Below are 21,273 nucleotides of genomic sequence, written 5' to 3' on the forward strand. Positions count from 1 at the left end.
GGAGGTCATTGTCTCCTCTACTCATCACTCATCAGACCAATGATTGAGTACAATGCCCCATTGAATGTATCTGACCCGACACTTGCAGCAGCTGGAGAGGCCCCAAAAGTTCCTCACCAAAAGGATAAAGGGTCTCAAAATCTGTCCTATGCTGCCCGACTGAAAGAACTCCAGCTCTATTCAGTCGCTTACCGCTTGCTCAGAGGTGACCTTTGCCTAACATACAAGGCCATGTCAAACCCAGATTTGATGAATATGCTTCACCTCAAAAAATCTAGATCCATCAGAGCCACAAGGGCGGAGACTTAAACCTCGACACGGCTATTAATAGGACGTGCTGGAGGATAGATTCATCACCCAAAGACTCCCTATGCTGTGGAACAAAATCCCGGTATATGTGAGGCAGAGCACCTCGCTGGCCTTGTTCAAGAGAAATCTTGACCAATGGATGGGAGATCGCAGATATACCCCAGGGATTACCTCAGTGTCACTGCTCGACAGAGGCACAGCAAAATAATGGGTATAGTTCCCCATACTAAAGGGGTGGCGTAAGCCACAAAACTATGGGCTAGGCTTGTAAATGCCCTTGGGCAGATAGCCTAGTATGAACCTATGAACCTATGAACATTCCAGGGGAATCCAACATTCTAGCAGACAGACTCAGCAGAGTGCTGCTGATGCCTCATGAATGACAGATGCAGTCTTCCAGAAATGAGGTTATCCTTACTGCAGCCTTTTTGTGTTCCCCCTCAACAGCAAATACAGCAAGTATTTTGCTTTGATCCCTCCTCAGGGACAGTCTCCCAGGGATGCATTGGTTCATGCTTGGCCTTCCGGTCTACTATATCCCTTTCCTCTATTCCCAAGTTCCAACAGAAAGCTCTCAAGTTGCGAAGCAAAGTGATCCTTGCTTCTTTTTGTCCTCTACAAACCTGGTTCAGCTTTCTTTGGTCTTATCTGGTTTGCTTCTTGATGAAGTTGGATCCAAGTCCAGATCTATTGTCTCATCACTCGGGGCATCCACATCCCAACATTCAGGCCCTGAAATTAACCAAGTAGTTTCTTCATTTCTGATGCTGGCTAGATCTCCCAGGCTGTCTTCTCCAGTCTAGGAAATTTTGATTTCATCACATGGGGCTTCAACTTGCAAGATTTACAAAAGTAAGTGGAAAAGATTCTTCCTTTGGGTGGAACAGATTCAGATGGATCCTTTTACAACACCATTTTCAGTAGTTCTAGACTTTTTGGCTTCCCTTTTCAAGGAAGGTGCTAGTCATTCTACAGTCAACGTACAGCTTGCTGCCTTTTCTAGCTTCCACTTTGGTTTTGACTCAGCATCTTTAGCCTCTTCTAAGTTATGTACGGCTTTTCTTAGGGGCACCTTTCTGCTACAGCCTCCTGTCGAGGACCCTACGCCTCCTTGGGATTTTACAATGATTTTACAAGCCTTGGTCCATCCCCCATTTGTAACTTCGGCTACTGTAGATCTCAGTTTCCTTTCCTGGAAAACTCTTTTCCTAGTAGTGATTACCTCGGCCAGGAGAGTGTCTGAACTGCAGATTTCTGCAGAATTTCCATACTTATTCATCGTCATCAGCCCCCCCTTTCCCATTTTTCTACATGGGGTCGGGGTATCGTGTTAACTGTCGCCAGCTCTCTCGATTTAGTGCCACACTCCTGCCTTCTTCAACACTTATGTCTGACGTCACAGATCATCTTTCACACAATCCAGCCACCTCTTTGCTGGACGTCCTTACTTCCTCTTACCTTCTTCCTGTCTGTCCCAAATCTTCCTCACCAGATTGTCTTCTGCTTTTCTACACATGTACCCAAACCACCGTAATCTGTTTTCTTTGATCTTTTCTGCAATTGGAGTTATTTTGGCTTTTGCAATTATGTCCTCATTTCTTTGTTTGTCCCACAGTGTGCATCCTATCACCTTTCTCAGGCACTTCATTTCCATCACCTCTAGCTTCTTCAACTGTTCTGCCTTTACTGCCTAGGTGTCTGTACCATACAGTAGTACTGGTCTCGCCACTGTCATGTACACCTTACTTTTCAGCTTCTTTGTCATTCTTCTGTCAGACTACACCTGATACTCTATGCCAGTTGGCTGCAGCCCCTCTGATTCTAGCTTTGACCTCTTCATTCAGACTACCCTTCTCCTCAACTCCTCATCCCAGATACTTGAAGCTCTTTACCTGTTCCACTATCTTCCCTTCTATCTCTATTCTCAGCTTCTTCTGATTTCCCCAATTTGCTGCCATTACCACCGCCTTATCTGTACTTAGTTTCATTCTATGTGCCTTCAGATTTGCATTCCATTCTCCTGTCCTTTGCTGAAGTTCTAGTTCAGAGTCTGCCTGTACTGCTACATAATCTGCATACAGCAGCTTTGTTGATCCATTCCCTCCAATCTGTTTGCTGATGTAGTCCATCACCAGTATGAACAGCAGTGGGCTGAGAGCTGAACTCTGATGTACATCCACAGCCACTGGGAACCTCTCTATGAAGCTGAACACTGTCTGTACTTGTCATTGGGTCCTTGTACATAGCATGCACTAATTCTTCCAATGTTTCTGGGACTTCAAAACACCACAGTACTGCCCAGATCAGCTTTCTTGAGACCTTGTCATATGCTTTCTCCAAGTGTAGGAATGCCCATTTGGACTCTCTTCTCATCTTTAGTTTCTTCTCAAGTGTCGGTCTCATTGCAAACATCTGGTCAGTTGTGCTGCATTGTGATCTGAATCCAAACTGCTCATCTCCCATCTTACATTCTACTACTGTGCATATCTGTCACCCTCTCCAGAACTTTCATGCAGTGTGATAGGAGTTTGATGGCTCTGTACTGCTCACATTTGTGGAAGTCCCCTTTGTTCTTGTACACTGGCACGAGTATGCTTATTCTCCAGTCATCTAGGATACGCCTTTTTCTCCACACTGCTATTAATACCCTCAAGAGCCATTTCTCCCCCAGCTCAACCAGCATCTTTGTCATATCTGCTGTGACTTCATCTGAGTCTGCTTATTTCCTTGACTTCATCTTCCTTAGTGCTGTTCGTACTTCTTCTAGGGTGGGCTCCTCCTCTTCTCTCATCATAGGCTGTTTCTGGGGCAGTACAGCTTCTGTGGGGTTTTCTTCATTCAGAAGTTGCTGGAAATACCCCTAACATCTGCCTTTGATGTCCTCTGGCTGGTGAGCAGGTTGTTGCTGGCATCCCTTATGAAGGGTGTCTATCGTCTTTATCTTTCTAAATTTGCCTTGCAACCTGATATAGTATATTTGTGCCCCTTACTTTCCAGAAGTTGGTACAGTGCCTCTGATGCCCTATTCTTTGTTACTGCAACTTTGTTCGTAGTCAACCAGTAGTCCTTCCTAGCCTGGTCAGTCTTTTCTGTCTCCCACTTCCTGCACTCCTTTTTTTTTTCTTTTGATGTCTTCCTGGACTTCCATACTCTGTTTTCATAAAGGCAGAGATACCTACGTATGAATTCTTCTATTTACCCAAGGTGGCCAAAGAGACACATTAGCCAGTCAGTCAGTTAATCTTCCAGGTTTCTTTCCTCAATTTCAGAACAAAGGCGAATACACTTTACACATGCTTGATGTGCATAGACAACTTCGTTTTTACATCCATAGAAGTAAATCATTCAGGAAGTATGATCACTTTATTCTTTTCTGAACACTGAAAAAGGTAAGGCAGTGACCAAAGTTTTCTTGGCCAGATTGTTGAAGGATTGTATTATGTTTATTTACTCTTCTAAAGGTGTTCCCTTACCAGCTCCAGTATAAGGGTGCATTCTACAAGGTCTATGGCCACGTCTCAAGCTTTTTGGTCCAGAGTTTCTATTGAGGACATTTGTGCTGCTGCTGCTTGGTCAAACCCCCATACCTTTGTCAATCATTACAAATTGGACATTATATCCAGGAGTAGAAGTGCTTCTGGTTTTGCTGTACTCCAGAATATCCTTCCTTAGCCATCCTGGATTATGGTAGCTGGGGACTCTGTCCCATAGGTTAATGGAATGAAGTGGACATCTTCAGGTAAAGACGTTATATTCTTACCATAACATTCCACTTGTGTTGTCCAACTTCATTCCGTTAACCTCCTCAACCCCCTTCACCCTATCCAGAGTTTATTCAGGAAGCCTGGTAGAAGTTTCCAGGAATTCTATTCCTTTGGTTGAGTTCCTGATATGTTATTGGAAGATATTTATATTTTAATCTCTTTATTTTTGTGTTACAGTTAGTGTTTTAGGGGACACTACGTTCTTGTTGGCAAACTCGATCTGAAATAATGTGGGGGGAGCGGGGCATTATGGGTAGGTAGGAGGAGCTCAAGTTTGGAGTCTGAAGCTGTAAGAAGGTGGCCCGGTCAGTTCCGAGTGTCAGAACTGAGTCCCTCAGGTTAATCGAATGAAGTTGGACAACATGGATGAAACTTTATGGTAAGAACATAACGTCTTTTTTTGCATCACAGGGCAGGGTTTACTATGGTCATCCTTCATGTTCTACTCTCTGTAACCTACTCATTGCCAGCCCACTCACTGGACTTTGAGCTCTGGGAGTCTTTCTAGATGTCATAACTGCAGCAGTGAATAATGTGTTGAATGCAGTATGTTATACTGAGAAGTTTCTATATTTGTAGATGTTGGAGTATATTTACTGCTGCAGTTCCCTGTCCTGTTTTAACCCCACCCCCACACCACACGCAAACCTTGGACACCCAGGAATTGAGTAGGGTATCCTAGTCCCTTAACACCTACCTTCCCTCTGTACCCATTTCCAAACATCCTCCTTCCACTGGACTTGCCTGCAGCCTGAGAGGTAGATGGAGATTTGCAGTTGAGTCACTGCTTCCTGTGGATGACTTCCCCATATCCTCTTGCACTCTGAAGCTTTGGCACAAGCCTCCTAATTCAGACAAGGCAAGAAACCTCTGAAAATGGCATCACTTGACACTTCTCTTATACTACAGACATTCTAATGTTTGAGTAGGAGGGATTTGTCCAAAGCCAGAAGGGGGAAGATAGAGTTCTGAAAGTCAGGCTAGCCTTCAGGTTCCCTATATGCAGGAATCTCAGATGCATGACTGTACCAGTGAATATGCTCCAACATCTAAAATATAAGGTACATTTTCTCCAGTCCCTTTCTGTGAGGCATTAATTTCCTATGCTTAAGACACTACCTTGCATCTTGGCTGAGTTTTCTTTTAGGAGTTTTCTGTTTTTCTGTAATGTTTAAGGAAAGTTTGGTTGTTCCTCCTTTTTTCAGGGTTTTAATGTTAGGGTCCTCAAGTCTGTGTCCTTGAGACTTCTGATGCACATTACATGTCATTTGGGTCACATTTTCTGAACTGTTATGTATTTCTTAACAAGGTCTTGCTTCTTTAAGTGATAGTAACTAGTATTTTGTTTACTTTTACAGCGGCAGCAAGAATGATTACTAGCAGTTTAAGCAGAGATTTGCCATCATTTACACCTTCTCGGAGGCCTGATACTGGTACATCTAAAATTTCGGTTACAGTTTCTAATAAAATGGCAACCAAAAATGCTGAAACAGGTACATATGAGAGAGCAATTCAAGAAACTGAAAAATGTCCATTGTCTTTTACTGTATGTCATCGTAAAATTGCTAGATGTTTGGTTGATAGAGATGTAGTGTTGATCAAGTGAAAGTTTGTTAAATTGTAACTGGAAGACTGCCTTTTTGGTGGCTGTCACCTCTGCTAAGAGGATTTAAGATTTGCAGGCTGTCATGTGCAGAAAAGTAGTAGTTAGAGGGTATACACGAAATTGCTTTAAGTTAATAGCCCAACTCTACTCTGTATTGAAGTTTCCCAAGCCTTCTTTTTACACCCTAAAATGTGTTTAAGAAATGTGGTCGTTTGCAAGATTTGGATGAGGCTAGTCTCTCTATTACTAAGCCAGGTAGCTGTAAATGTGCCTATCTGAAGATGATTCCAAAAGATTTGCTCTCTGTGTAAGTTTGCCCCGATTCTAAAAGACTTGATCTCAGTGTGACCGAGTTCACTGTAAAGTCCGTCTATAAAGAAGCTTATTAATGAGGGTTTGGGCAGATTCCAAATTACCTCTTATCAGTGTAAGTGGACACATGTAGTTCTGTGTGTGTGTGCTGCGATGAAGTTTGCATTGGCCAACATGTATATGAAGATTGCCATTTGTAGGTAGAGGTCATGTCATTGGCTTTGAAGGATGAAATTGATGCCCCCAACTGATAAAGGAATAACTAACATACATTTATATAAAAGAAAAAAACATATTAACATGTTTCCAGTTACATACGTTATATATAACCTGTGCTCTTTTTTTATAACTGTAGGTCCAACAATCACTTAAATTGCTCAATTCCTGCCTTTCCTTAAAAGTTTCTCTTCCTCCTGAACATTATTCTGCATGTATTTTTTTCCACAATTTCCATTTATTTCTATGTAATTTGCTTTTTCCATTTCCAGCGATTCCACATAATTCTTTTATCTCTGTTAAAATATTCAGTATTCCAGTGCAGTTGGTTTAGACTTTGATTTCCATTTTCTAATGATTGTTGTTTTGGCAGCCACCTGAATTGAATTTAAGATCGTATTGTGTCTAGGCAGTTCAGATCCTGTGTCCCAACTCAAAATAATAATTTCTTTGGTTACACCTTTTTGATCACCCAATATTTCTGACAAAGGGCCAGGTAGGGAATTTTTAAAACCTGTAAACTCATCTTCCCAGCTGCCTCTTTCTTCTCCATAACACCTCCGACATTTGTGATCTGTCTGAGAAAAAAAGTCATTTAAGTCTGTCTTGGTAAAAAAATACCTATGCAAACACTTCCAAGTAAAAGTCCTAAACCTTCTGGAATTTGTTGTACACTTGGGAGGCATACATATGTCTTCTCATTTTTCCCTTGTAAATTGCTTATAGTCATTGTGAGATATATATTCTCTACTGATTATCACTTTAACAGTAGTTTATGTTCTAAATTTAACTAAAAACTCTACCAGAGCAGGTCTTTCACTTGGGGATCCCCCTATCCCTTTCTCTTTGCCTCTACTCTGATATCAGTCCCTGCTAGGGAGGGCAGTCTGTAGCTGCCAGTCCAAATATCTTCTTGGCTTCATCCTTCCTGATACCTTTACTTCTAGTTATTTGCTCCCAGTAACTTGGTTCCTTTGTCAGTTTTTTCCAGTAAATTCCAGCCCCTTCTTGCATAGTCTGTGTAACCCTACTTGCAGTCTTCACTATCAGCGAAATCTCCTTTCTCCATTCTCATGTTAGCTTAGTTCTTAGAGTACTTTCTAGTACTTAATATAATAATTTGTATGGCAGTAGCTGATGTTCATTTTTCACTGTTGCAGTCATTACATTTGGGTTATCTGCTTGCAGGTAGCCTTCAGTCGGCCTGATTAACAAAGTCTTGGGTCCTGCGTCTGTTGCTGTCTCTTCTTCCGTGATGTCAGGTCGTCAGGGTATAAAACATGCAGCCAATGTCATTACATCAGTCTTTCTTGCCGTGCGGTGCCCAAAGCAGAAGCAGTTCGCAAGTACCGGTCGGCTGACTCCTGAAATTTTCGTTTTCGAGTTTCAGAGCTGAAGTCTTCAACTAAAAGCTAAGTACCCCGTTGGGGAAACTTTTTCTTGCTCTAAAGCGATGTTAGTAAAAGTAAATAATTGCATTTTTTGTGGAAAGCAAATACCTCATAAAGATTTTCATTTGTACTGTATTCCTAGGCCTTGACCACAACGTACCTCGATGTCGGTTTTGTGCTTTATTTAAACCACGAACTATCCGTCGTCTGTATATTTGTGCTAATAAATTTTTTGGTGCTCTGTTCAATTATCCTGATATGTCTTCAGTAAGCCATCTGACTACCGACATTCCGAAGAAGCGCAAAGATAGACAGAGACAGGCCTTCCAGTTCGCCGGTACTCAGTGAGGTGCTTTCGCAGCACCTTATACCCGCTACTTCAGATTTGCAGGCCTCTACTGAGACCCATTTGGAGTCTGGTATGCTGCGAGATGCTTCAACTGTGGAACCTGCGGATGTCTCTACCTTGGATGGGTCTGGAGCCGCTGTGCAGGCACCGGCTTTTGCAGGTGTATTCAGGCCTACTGACTTGCATATTAAACCGGCGCCATCTTCTTCAAGGCCTAAAACTGGAACCATGCCTAGAAAACCGACGGCCAGACTACATGGTCAGGTCTCTATGCCTAAAGAACAAATAAGAATGACTGAAGTCCTTATTACTTTAGTCAGGGGAAGCCAAGAGAGAGACCTAGGACTGAGTTTGCTTTTGATAGTTCTGACCAGGATTCTGAAATTTCTGTTTCCTCTGTCCAGGATTTACCCTTATTTACCTATGAGGATTCTGATGCGGAGGACTATTCCCTCTGCTTCCCCCCAGAGGATTTCTCTCTTGGTGAAACCTTGCATACTCTCAGGGAGCTTTTTCGTTGGGAAAGTCAGGATTTCTCTGATTCTAAAAAGAGGCTTAGGGATTTCTTACTCCTGCCCCAGCACAGGCCTTTAGCTATACCTCCTGTACTGGACATTGTTGATGATGCCTTTTCGGAATGTAGAATGGCACCTGACTCTCTACCTCTTGCTTCCAGAAAACCTGATGGGTATTACAGGGTTCCTGACTCTCGCAAGTTCCTTTGCAAAAATCCTACTGCGGATCCTGAAACCATTTCACAGGGACCCAAGGGCATTAAAGCTACTACTGCCAAAAATCCTACCCCCTCTGATAAAGACTCCAGGGCGCTGGATAGATGGGGTAATAAGGTATACACTTCTGCAACTTTGGCCATTAGGGCCTTGAATTGCCAGCTTCATATGTTAAAGTATCAGCTGCATGTTATTGGATTGCTTAAACAGAAAATGATGTTGATTCCTGATGTGCTAAAAATAAGGATTTTGAAGATTTTTATGGATTCTGCTGAACAAGTTGGTAAACATACATTGCACTGTGGTTTTGATTCACTAGAGGCATCTTGCAGGGCTGTGGTAACTGCAACTGTACTTAGAAGGCATGCTTGGCTTAAGGAGCAATCCTTGCCATATTATGTTAAAGCAAAATTACTGGATGCTCCCTTAAAATTGGCAACAAGGCAGAAGTTGTTCTTAAAAAGATGGAGGAAAAAGCTAAATCTATGCAAACTGTTAAAGATTTTTTACAGGTACAACCTCCAAGATTTAGTAGGCATTGGCCTTCTAAGAATTGGTCCTGTCCCACCTCTTCCAGACCTTCAGTCCAAACCCAGATCCAGCAGAGCACCCAGGCTTCAGTCCCAGGGGACACAAGACTAAACAGTGGGGGGCCTCCACTTCCAAATTTGGGAGTAATAAAACTCCCACTATGTTAAACTGACTGACTTCTTTTTAAAACTTCAAAGCACTTCTCAACTGACTGCCCCATTGGGGGGAAAGATTGCACTTCATGCAAAGAACTGGGGACTCATTACCCAAAACAAATGGGTTTTAAATATAGTGTGCCAAGGATACAGATTTCACTTCCACACGTCACCAACTCCAGCGGTTGGCCGGATCTACATCCAAAGCAGTGGGCAAAGGCCCAAAAGCAAGTACACTCTCTCTCTCTCTCTCTCTCAAAGCATAGGGGCTATTCAGTTGGCCTTGTCAAATTATATTCCTGGGAGCAAGCTTGAATACAACTCCCAGATGGCTTTCCTCATGCCAGAGAAACAAATTCACTTGACAACCTACTTCAAGTGGTCACAAAAACCCTGCTATCTGCAAGGCAAATACTACAAGCCTTGGGGTTCATGGCCTTCTGCATTCTTCTAATTCCATATGCAAGACTGCATATGAGGAAACTACAATGGTATCTAAAAAGCCTATGGTGTCAACATTCTCAGGATCTAGAAGCAATGATTCCTATCATTCCTTGTCTACGCCTAGAGTTCCTTTGGTTGGCAGAGATCTGCCACCAAAACAAGGGACTACCATACACATTACCTCCTGCCCCCCAAACCCTAACAGACACATCAGACAATGCATGGGGTGGGGGGCACACCTGGCAGGGAAGTGTATTCAGGGCAAATGGAACCCAATTCAAATGCACCTTCAAATCAATCATAAAGAATGCCCGGACAGCCTTCAAAGACCACATTCTTCCAGGACAATTAATGGTAAAGACGGACAACACCACTGTTATGTACTACATAAACAAGCAGGGGGGTACACATTCTTACCCCCCTCTGCAGACTAGCCATGGCATTATGGAACACAGCCTTGAGCTACCAAGTACATCTGCAAGCTCAATTCCTGCCAGGAAAACTAAGTACACTGGCAGATGGACTAAGTAGAACCCTCATGGACCCACACAAGTGGAAACTGGAACCAAGGATTTTCAACATGTTGACAAGCAAATGGGGGAGCCCAGATATAGACCTGTTTGCCTCCCACCAGAAGTATCAATTGGAAAAATTTTGCGCAAGGCCTTAAAACCTATCCATTTATGCCTTTCCTCCTCTGCCTTTGCTCTCCAAAGTACTACTAAAGATCAAACAAGACAAACCAAGGATGATTTTGATTGCACCAGCCTGGCCACACCAACACTGGTACCCCCTCCTGTGCAGTGTGTCACTGTTGGCCCCATGGCACCTGCCTCAGACTCCTACCCTGCTGTCTCAGCAGGAGAACCAGATTATGCACCCTCAACTTCAAACACGGAACCTAGCAGCCTGGCTAATTACCTAAGCTCTCCTTTACCATCCCTCAATAAACCAGTGATGGATGTCATTTTAGAGGCAAGGAGGCCTAATAATAGAAAATCTTATGCTGAAAAATGGAAAAGATTCTGTGCCTGGATCCAATCTCAAGGGATGAGCACAGCAGTGCTCAATTTACCTCAGATATTACAATACTTAACTGAGCTGCTTCACAAGGGCCTGTCTTCTTCCTCAGTAAAAATTCACGCCTCAGCCATTTCAGCTCATTATAACACAGAACCTCCCCTCTTCTCTCTTCCACTGCCCAAGCAGTTCCTCAGAGGGGTCAAAAATTTCAGACCACCCAAGAGAGCTCCAACTCCAGCCTGGGACCTTAACTTTGTATTGGAGAAACTCGCCCTTCCTTCTTTCGAGCTATCTGCCACTACAGATTTAAAATTCCTTTCTTGGAAAACAGCTTCCCTTTTAGCCATCACTTCAGCAAGAAGGGTGTCTGAATTACAGGCCCTTATGGCAGTGGAGCCTTTTATCATCTTTCATGCGGACAGGGTGTCCCTCGGGACCAATCCCTCTTTCATGCCAAAGGTGGTATCCATTGTGGCCTTTAGTCAGTCCTTTCATTTGCCTACCTTCTTTCCTAATCCACAGAATAAAGGGGAATGGATACTGCATTCCTTAGATGTGCACAGACAACTTAGATTCTACTTGGACGTGTCTAAACCTCAAAGGAAATCTGATCAACTGCTGGTGGCATTTGCTGCAGGGACAGCGGGGAAGGCTGTTTCAAAGCAAACTGTCTCTGAATGGATAGGCCATTGCATTCACTTCTGCTATAAGCACCATGGAAAACCTTTCCCACAGTCGCTGCATCTACCTCTACAGCCTTTCTCAGAGGCGTACCTACCAATGACATCCTAGAAGCTGCTACCTGGAGTTCTGTACATACTTTCATCAAGCATTACCATTTGCCAGTGTTGTCTAAATACAGAGCTGGCTTTGCCACTGCAGTTTTGCAGGGCCTTATAGCTGGTCCTAATTCCCCCTCCCATCCTTAGCTTTGGGAATCTACCCAAATGTAATGACCATCAGTGAAACACGAAGAACATAGTACAGGTGTGTACACTTACCATAAATGTAGATGTTCGAGTGTATTCACTGTTGCAGTCCTGGTTACCCTCCCTCCAGCCCCCTGACTTCATTTGGCTGTACCTCTTCTCTCCTTTTCAATGCTTAAAAGCTTTTTGGTGTGTTTGCTTTTTTGTTTGAGGTATAACCTTGTATATTTATAGATTTAATTGCTTCCCATTGGGGGGGGACCTGACATCCGGGGCAAGAAAAACTGATGTAATGACATCGGCTGCATGTTTTTATACCCCTGACGACCTGACGTCACGGAAGAAGAGAAAGCAACCGACGCAGGACCCAAGACTTTGTTAATCAGGCCGACTGACGGCAACCTGCAAGCAGATAATCCAAATGTAATGACTGCAACAGTGTATACACTCTAAAATCTACATTTATGTTAAGTGTACACAACTGTACTTTCTCCTTAAGGATCTGCATCCAAAATCTCACTTTTACCTTACTACTTGAATTTCCTCCCTGATTCATCTTCATCCCTTTCCACTTTGAATTACCTTCTGCCTTTGTTATGTGTGTGAAGCTTAATCGTGTCGCTCTAAAATATCCCTTCAAATCAGGTAAAGATCAACTTATCCCACTTAACTCTTGCTCTTTTCCTCTCCCAGATAAATCCCTTCAGCTCTTTATTATTGTCCACAACTTCTCCTTTGGTTGGTAAAAATATGCCTGACCTGTATATAAAACTACACAGTGGAGAAAATATTGGATGAGAGAGTTAAGGCGGGCAAAGTTTGAGCTAAATTTATTGGCTTATATGTTGGCTATGACCTATGCATTCAAGTATTTGATATCATTTGCTATTAGCACTACATATTGTTTCTGAGATTCTTAACAAAATTGAACAATGCTTTTAGGTGGTGCTTTTGCCTGTGTGGCTATTTTTACCTCAGATTTGCTTTGGTTAATTTGATCATGGTCTATAGTTAGTTGTTTAGTTTAACAAGACCATTTTTGTCATCTTGAGAATTAGATTTTTTGCATGCAGTGATTTTTGTTGTAGAAACTGTTTTTGTTTTGGTTCTATTGTAGGTGTGAGTTTTTGAATTTAGCATTGTATTTTTTCTGAGAGGGTCTGGTGGATCTAGCAACTATTTGCACTTGCATAAAATTTTGCTGTAAAGGATTATGCACAAGCAGTATAGTCAAAGATGGTAGGGGCTTTTTGATTTTATCCAAATCATCTCTCAGTTTTAGTAGATTAGCTTTTGCAGAATCTCTGAATACTAAGGCATTGGAAGATGCTTCAGGCTTCAATCTTATGGTTAGTGTGAGTGAGTTGTGGCCTGATTTAACTGGGGAGGAGGTAATTGGTGGGGAGCAAAGCTGACCCGTATTGGTAAGGACCAAATCCATGATTTTTATTGCTCCTGGTTGGGGTGCAGAATGACTGGTTTAGGGAGTTTATACTGAAGTCCAGAAATCTGTGGGCATACATGTTTGAGGATGTCTAAGTCTCCCAAGTTTATGGATGGGTTGTGTGTCCTAGGAGAATAGTGTTTGACGTAATACATAAGAGACTGCTTATGAGTTAATTAGGAGTTATGGGCCTGGCAGGGTACAGAGTGAGTGTTTAGCTGTAATATGATAAGGGGAGTCCCAGGTCATTATCTCGTCTGACACTGGAGATGGTGTTTTTTTTTTTTCTTTCTTTAAAAAAAAAGAATATGGACATAACACTGCTTTTAGTGCCTTCACCTTTGGGGCAGAACGTGTTATAGTTCTAGTCATGCTGGCAACTTTAAAAGGCTGACATTGCCTAAGAAGGGCACTATGGAGTGGACAAAGATTTATTTTGGGGTGGGGAATGTAAATGCAGGCCACTGTTGTCAGAACAGTTGGGGCAGTCTATCATTTCTTTCTAGGCTGATACATAATGTACTCACTTTGAATGGCACCAGAAGGTAAGCTATTTGTTGAAATCCATAATCTTTTCTATGTATAGTGGCATCATTCTTGGTGATGGTAGAATGCTGATCAAGGCAAGGTTAATGCCCGTGTCAGACTCATTCAGATAACTTTATCATGTCTCTCTACATATAGTCAAAGGAGGTACATATCAAGTCACTTACACGCCAATGTACAATGACTGTCTCATGTGTGTACTTGTAGTGTAAGGACCAGGGTGCTTGCATGATGTAGTGACTCCTGATGACTGTTGAGCATTGATTGTGAGTCTTTCTCTGCACAGTCTAAGAATGGTGCATCTGTGTCTCTCTATTGAGTCACCTATGATCAAGATATTGTATTTTGTGGAGGTTTACCTTATTGGCTTTAGAATTTAATCAGTGTTACCCTTAGATGTATGTTTCATTGTGAGGTGCTGTCTGTGATGCGTGTTTGTGCTGAGAATGCTTGATGTTATCCTATTCCCATGTTACAGTATTCATCACATATGGGTTTTCTCTTGCTTCTCGAATGGCTGGCCAGTATACAAAAGTTTTCAGTCACTGTATGGTGTGTGGGACATCTGATGTGGCTAGCACAACGTGAGCCATAAAAGTGATGTTTGCATGCACTAGCCCTCAGAAATTCAGCCGCCAGCCAAACATCTGGTGTTGGCTGTCTGACTACGAGAAATCAGATAAGTGCCCCGTTGGGGAACCTTCAGTTATTTTATTTTATTGATGCCTGTTCATGTCATCCAGAAAGGGCAAGTGTAAGTGGAGCCATCAGATACCCACAAGGACGCCCACGATCAGTATCCCTTCTGTTTAGGTTGGTCGCACTACTACAAGGCCTGCTCCATTTTGTCAGGCATTTGTGTCCAAAACCTTGCACAGCCGTTTGCATGCGCTAAGTCTCTACCTAGAAAATCAATGACTTAAGCAAGTAGCCTTGGGTATGGAGGGTTCCACTGACCTACCTGCCGAACCACCAAAAAAGGCCAAGACTACCAGGCCTACCTCTACCACTGCGCCTCCTGTGTCTGACCCTCAGCCTGGTAGAGGATCCGGGCTCCACCACTTCGCATTTAGTGGGTACCTCCATGGAAGCCTCACAATCCTGCACAGAAGGCACGTCCATTGAGGCTTTACCGAAGTCCCCCTCCGTCGGAACCAGCGATTCCGGTAGGTCATTCGGATCCCTCCAGTTCCTTATAGTCGCCTGATTACAGGCCTCCCTTCATATGCCCACCAGGCCTCCCGAGAAAGGAAAAGAGGAAGCATCTTTTCTTCTCCTGAAAGCATGCCAGATTGGCAGGCCTTCAGCCAAAGTTTGTTTAATGCCTCCATGACCTTGCGGCCTCCACTGCTGGGACTTCTACAATGCTTCCTCCTACTCTGAGCCTAAGGCCGCAAACATCTGACCCATCCATGAGGGAAGAAGAGGATCTTTCTGATTCTTCATCTGAGGAATTACTCTCCTATACCTGTCAGCTTCCTTTTACCTTGGGGTATGGCTCCCCAGAGGAAGAATCTGTTGACCCTGACTCCCCAGCTGAGGATTTGACCTTTGGGGAAACCATTGCCAAGATGAAAGACCATTTTAAGTGGGAATCCTCTGAAATGATTGAGCTTCAAAAAAGGTGGTATGACCTCATTCAGATGGGATTCCCCAACCCCTACTGCTGTGCCTCCTATTCTGCCTGCCTTCCTGGATGCCTTCTCCTCAGCATCCTTGAACCCGGATTCACAACCCCCTGCTCTACACAGGCCTGATAGATTTTAGAAAGTTCCTGAAACTGCCAAGCATCTTGTAAAGTGTCCTCCAGCGCACACTGCCACTATTTCCATATCCTCAGATCAGGCATCTAAACTGCTGCCCCCCCACCACCATTCTCCCTGCTGACAAAGACAACCAAACCATTGAGCGTCTGGGTAAGAAATTTTACACTTCTGCTACTCTGGCCTTCAAGGCTACAAACTACAAGACACATATTGCTAAATATGCATAATCTCTTCTGGAGAAAGACTCCAAGGAATTGCCTGATGCACCAGACTTTGCTGCCAAAGCTTCACTGTCTTCCCTTCTGTGCAGTTATGATGCTGCTGAAGCCTCAGCTTAGGTTAGCAGCATCAGCATCTGCCTTGAGAAGATACTCATGGCTACGTCTCCAACCCATTCTAGATGACTTTAGGGGAAAGCTGATTGATGCCCCTCTTTATTTGGTACTAAAGTGGATGATTATTTAAGTCACTTCAGCAAAAGGGGAAAGAGATGCAGGATTTAAAACACCTGCTAGTCTCCCCATCCTAAAATTCCAAAGGAACTACCCTGCTAAAACTCAGTTTTAGTAGAAAGCGCTGTTGTCCTGCTGCTCCCATTAGATCTAGGAAGAACCAACCAGGAAGCAACCCCATCCAGCTAGAACTTCCTCCTCCTCTAGCCAGAGGCTGCCCTGTCTGAAACCCACACCCTCTCCTTCTGTCTGTCCGTCTCTCACTGTCTCCCTGCGTGGACATCCATCACATCAAACAAATAGGTCCTTTCAGTCATAACGGGTGCTTTATGACCTGGCTTATGCCCCCAAAGTGAAAGGTTATCCCACAATCTCCAAAACAGCAACTACCTCTATTGCAGCCAGTACTACAAACCCTGCTGGATCAAGGCACCATCGAAACAGTGCCACTGGCTGCAAAAGGAGTAGGTTTCTACTCCAGGATTTTCCTAGTCCCAAGAAAAGACTGTCCTTTGAGAACAGTCCTGGATCTTTCTCTTTTCAACCTCTTTTTTCACATTCCTACTTCCAGGATGTTGACCTTAACTCTGTTCCCACTACTGTTTCCCCGAGGATTCGTGGCCACCTTAGATATAAAGGATGCCTGTCTTCACATTCCCATCAAACCCAGTTTCAGGAAATACCTGAGGTTTTCCATGGGCCCTTCTCACTTTCAGTTCTCTGCCTTGCCCTTTGGGCTCTCCAGTGCACCTAGGATATTCACCAAATGTCTGGCTCCAGTTATTGCCTTTTGCAGAACAAAAGGAATCCAGATATTTCCCTATCTGGATGACCTGCTTGTGCAATCTGCAAGGAGACCCTCCAACAAAACATTTCTTGCCACTTTCCTCCTACAGTCCCTGGGATTTCAGATCAACTTCCCCAAATCCCATCTAGAACCTTTTCAAGACAGTCTTCCTGGGGTACAGGATTTGCACAGACATCATGAGAGCCTGCCTTCCCCAACAAAAGGTGGAAAGCTTGACAGAACACCTACTTCTGGTCCTTCAGACAACAGTACTTGACAGTAAGGCAGTACCTCAGGCTCCTGGGCTACATGGCAGCCATTATCCCCATGTTACCATTCACAAAACTCTATATGAGAAAGTTGCAATGGTACCCAACATCAGTCTGGACCCAGCACTCGCACGTCTTGGAAAACAGGGTTCCCTTCCTACCCTGCCTCAGACTAGAAATCTAGTGGTGGTGGTTGAAGCAAGTGAACCTCAACCCAGGTCTTTCCCTCCAACCACCCCAACCCAAACAGATCATGCATACAGATGCCTCAGACTTGGGCTGGGGAGCAACTCTGGGTAATGTGAAAGTGCAGGGAATGTGGCCAGAGCCACACAAAAAAAACCACATCAGTGTCCAGGAAATGAGGGCAGTTCTCCTGGCCCTTTGAGCATTCCAAACGTATCTACAACAGGAACCTCTAAAGATCTTTACAGACAATACAGTGCTGTGATATCTCAACAAACAGGAGAGACCAAGTCTTACTTTGCAGACTAGGTGTCCTAGTGTCTGAAATGGCCAACTCCCAGGGAGTTACCCTGCAGGTGGCTACATTTCTGCACTGCAGAATGCCCAGGCAAAGACACTCAGCAGATCCATCACAAACTACCACGAATGGATGCTGCGCAAGGATGTTTTCCTGGACCTGTTCCACTTGTGGGTAAACCTCAAATAGACGTTTGCCTCCTCCATCAACAGGCAACTTCCTTACTTCAGCACCAGGCTTCCACACCCTCAGGCAGTGGCAACAGATGCCTTCTCAATCTGTTGGAAGGGGAAGTTTCTCTATGCACCCCCCCTTCCACTTGTACAGAAGGTCCTGCTGAAGATTCAGCAGGACAGACCAGAAATCTTGTTGTTGACTCCCTATTGGCCAAGACAGCATTGGTTCCCCTACTACAATAACTATCAAAGGGCATTCACCACAAGTTACCCCTCAGAGTGGACCTTCTCACACAGCACAAGGGATCCCAAATCCACCCACAGTGGCAGTTGCTGCAGCTCACCCTGTGGCTGATAGGATTCTGATCCCCTTCAGACACCTTTACAGTGAGGATGTGCTCACTGTCCTGCAGGAGGCCAGGAAACCAGATATGAGAAAATCTTGCCTTTCTAAGTGGAGTCTGTATATTTTGACATTGAGACCCAGAAAATTCTCTGGATCCACATCCTCCTCAGGTTCAGCTCCAAAAGTTCCAAAGCACTGGATCCCCTTCAGACACCTTTACAGTGAGGATGTGCTCACTGTCCTGCAGGAGGCCAGGAAACCAGATATGAGAAAATCTTGCCTTTCTAAGTGGAGTCTGTATATTTTGGCATTGAGACCCAGGAAATTCTCTGGATCCACATCCTCCTCAGGTTCAGCTCCAAAAGTTCCAAAGCACTGGATTTGTTCACAGTCTGCGCCTTGACTTTTTTCTCCAGAGCCATTTAGCCCTTGACTCCATTCTTCAGTTTTGTGACATCTAGCTAGGCATCCCCTGTAGCTTCTTTCAGATGTGCTTGTTCTTCAAGGAGTCTCACTGTAGCCTTCACTGACAGGATCGCAAATTCCTTTGAATGCAGTTTCGGTTGTGGGTCCCCTGATATTCAAGAACATTGTCATTGATCATCCCTGATGACTTTGTTGCAGGTCTGACCTTCACAAATGTAAGCCCTCACACCACAGTATCACCAGAGCGCTAATGTTGATGCTGATTGTGCCTTCCACTTCAGCCCTGACTATTACTCAGTCCTCTCTATTGACTCCAGCTTTGTTGCGTCAAGGCAAGAGCCTGAACCAAAGCTTCAGAGTCAGTGTTAGGGGGATGGGTCGACTTCTCAACTGTCAGAGCTGTCCCATCCTCTTAGAATATTGGATTTAGACTGCTTGACTCCAATGTCGGCCTCTGAACCGGGATGGAGTGGAGATTTGGGACTTTGTCAATACTGATTTCTTCCATGGCTTTAGAGGCCTTCCAAAGGGTCCTGTCAAGGTCGAGAGAAGAGATGCCTCCATCTTATTCAGATCTGGTCCGACCTCAAACATATTCTGTTGTAGAATCTGCTCCCTTGTCTAAAGGAACAGCCAGATTCGAAGAACCCTGGGGAAGTTCTTTCCTTGAGCTCCCAGTCTGATTCAGACCTATCACTAGATGTTCCCCAATGACAGAGTCATAGAAACAGACTTACAAATGGATGCATTTGGATATATCTCCAGTATCCATCACATTAGCCAACAATTTGGATAAAAGGGAAGGCTCCCCAAGATTCTCCTTTGGAGAAGTCTGTCTTGGTGAAATCCTAAAATTGGTGAAACAGGGCAGGGGGATGGTCCACAGATGCAATGCTCCTTCCTTGGAAGAATCTGTTCTCCTGGAGGCTTTTGGAGCTGCCTCTTGTACTACCTGGGAGGATCCCCCTGCTGACACTTTCATTGACTTGGTGGAGTATGTTTGGAAGGAACCTGATACAGCAGAGCTGGTACCTAAGAAATTAGTCAATTTTAGCTGCACTGAAAGACTGAGCTCATTGGAGTAAAGGTCCCCCCCCTGTAGATGACATGGCCATAGCAGCAGCCATGAAGAAAGAACTCTCTGAAGAGTTCCTGTGTCCATTGCCCTAATAGGGAATCCCAAGGTGTGAACACGTTTGAAAAACAGACATATGCTTCAGCGACTTGCTCTCTGAGAGAACTGAACTACCTTGCCCACACTATTCGATTACAAAGAGAATTGACCAAGGAGATCCGCAATTCTTTTTTTGGGTAACATGCCAGTGGATGTCCAGACGACTCTGGAATCCCAGCTTATCTACCTTATCTCCACTTCTAATGTTTCCATGCACCTGCTCTCATATGCAGCTGATTGAGCAGAAGGGGGTACTGGCATAGCCATATGCCACATGCCTGGATTTAGTTGAGTGATTTTCTGCGGAAGGTTTTAAGACATCCTTCATTAACACCCGCTTTGATACCACCTTGTTTGGTCTGAAGGCTAAAGAAATACGAATAAGAAGTGAACAGGGTAGTAAAACCTTCTTCCATTGGGATCTGCTTCTCTACTCCTCGGAGAACCTTCTCTAGGAATCGACGAGGAAGGAAGAAGTGGTTGTGGAAATTGCAGGGATGATGATCATTGTGTTTCACTGCTGCAGTCATTACACTTGGGTTATCCTGCCGGCAGGCTACCTGCAGTCGGCCTGAATTCCAAAGTCCTGGTCCAGCATCAGTTGCTGTCGCCTCTTCCTGACGTCAGTGCACCAGGGGTATAAAAGATGCAGCCGACGCCATTTTCTGCAGTCTTTCTCTCTGTGTGGTGCCCGAAGCAAAAGCAGTTCTCAAGTGCCGGTCGGCCGACTCCTGAGATTTTCGAAATCGAATTTCAGATCCGAAGTCTTCATTAAAGCTAAGTACCCCGTTGGGGAAACTTTTCTTGCTCCAGTCAGATGTCAGAAAAAGTTAACAATGGGGCGTGGCCAAGGATGAACACAGGACAGCAGCAGATTTCTTCAGCTCCACCAATTTCATTACACTGATAGGAATTAATTACTTAAAAAAATAATTTTTGAAGTAATTTTCTTTCTAAATATGTTTGTTTTATATAGTTCTTGAACTATATCTAAAAAGAAAGGAAATTTTAACAATATTCCTGTCAGAAATCACTTTGGAAATTTTCCTGTCAGTTTATCAGTCTGAAATGAGTTCCAGTAAGACAAATTCTCAAGACTCCAGCATCAAGAAAGAACTTCAGTCTCTGATAACTATAATCCAGCAACTTACTGCTAAGATGTATAAAATGGATACTAAAATTGATACCTTCATAGAAAAAACTACAAAACAAATAGACTTGTTACATATAGACCTGCAGCAACAGAAGATCCAGATGACAGGCATAGAAGAAGCTGTGAATGACATGGAAAATAGAATCCAAGAAGAGGAAATCAACATTGAGTTTCTGCTGAAACAAAATACACATTTACAAACAAAGCTGGATGACCTGGAAAATAGATCTAGGCACAATAACATTAGGATTTTTGGACTGCCAGAAAATATTGAAGGTAACAATATTACTTCTTTTTTAACAATATGGCTCCCTAAAACTTTAGACTTACCAGAAGCATTCTCTTTTGGTATCGAAAGAGCACATACAAAAACTATCCTAGATCAGTTATAGTTAGATTTCTATCATCTTTTGATAAAGAGATGGTTCTTAAATCTGCTTGGGCTAAAGCTCCTGTTAAGATTAATGAGACAGCTGTGCGTTTTGACAAT

General features: G+C 43.7%; 1 protein-coding gene across 3 annotated transcripts in view; it reads left to right on the top strand.

Moving 5' to 3' along the window:
- The window catches only part of CCHR1.PART0H19orf47 (chromosome chr1.part0 C19orf47 homolog), a 1,064,431-nt gene that overhangs the window by 707,580 nt on the left and 335,578 nt on the right, over nt 1-21,273 (top strand). For all 3 annotated transcript variants that reach the window (XM_044081485.1, XM_044081402.1, XM_044081316.1), the window contains one exon: nt 5,432-5,566. In XM_044081485.1, coding sequence (XP_043937420.1) covers nt 5,432-5,566 — 135 coding nt within the window. The remainder of the gene's footprint in view (nt 1-5,431; nt 5,567-21,273) is intronic.

The sequence above is a fragment of the Protopterus annectens genome, chromosome 1.part0 (genome assembly GCF_019279795.1).
Source record: "Protopterus annectens isolate FY-2018-M chromosome 1.part0, PAN1.0, whole genome shotgun sequence".
NCBI lineage: Eukaryota > Metazoa > Chordata > Ceratodontiformes > Protopteridae > Protopterus > Protopterus annectens.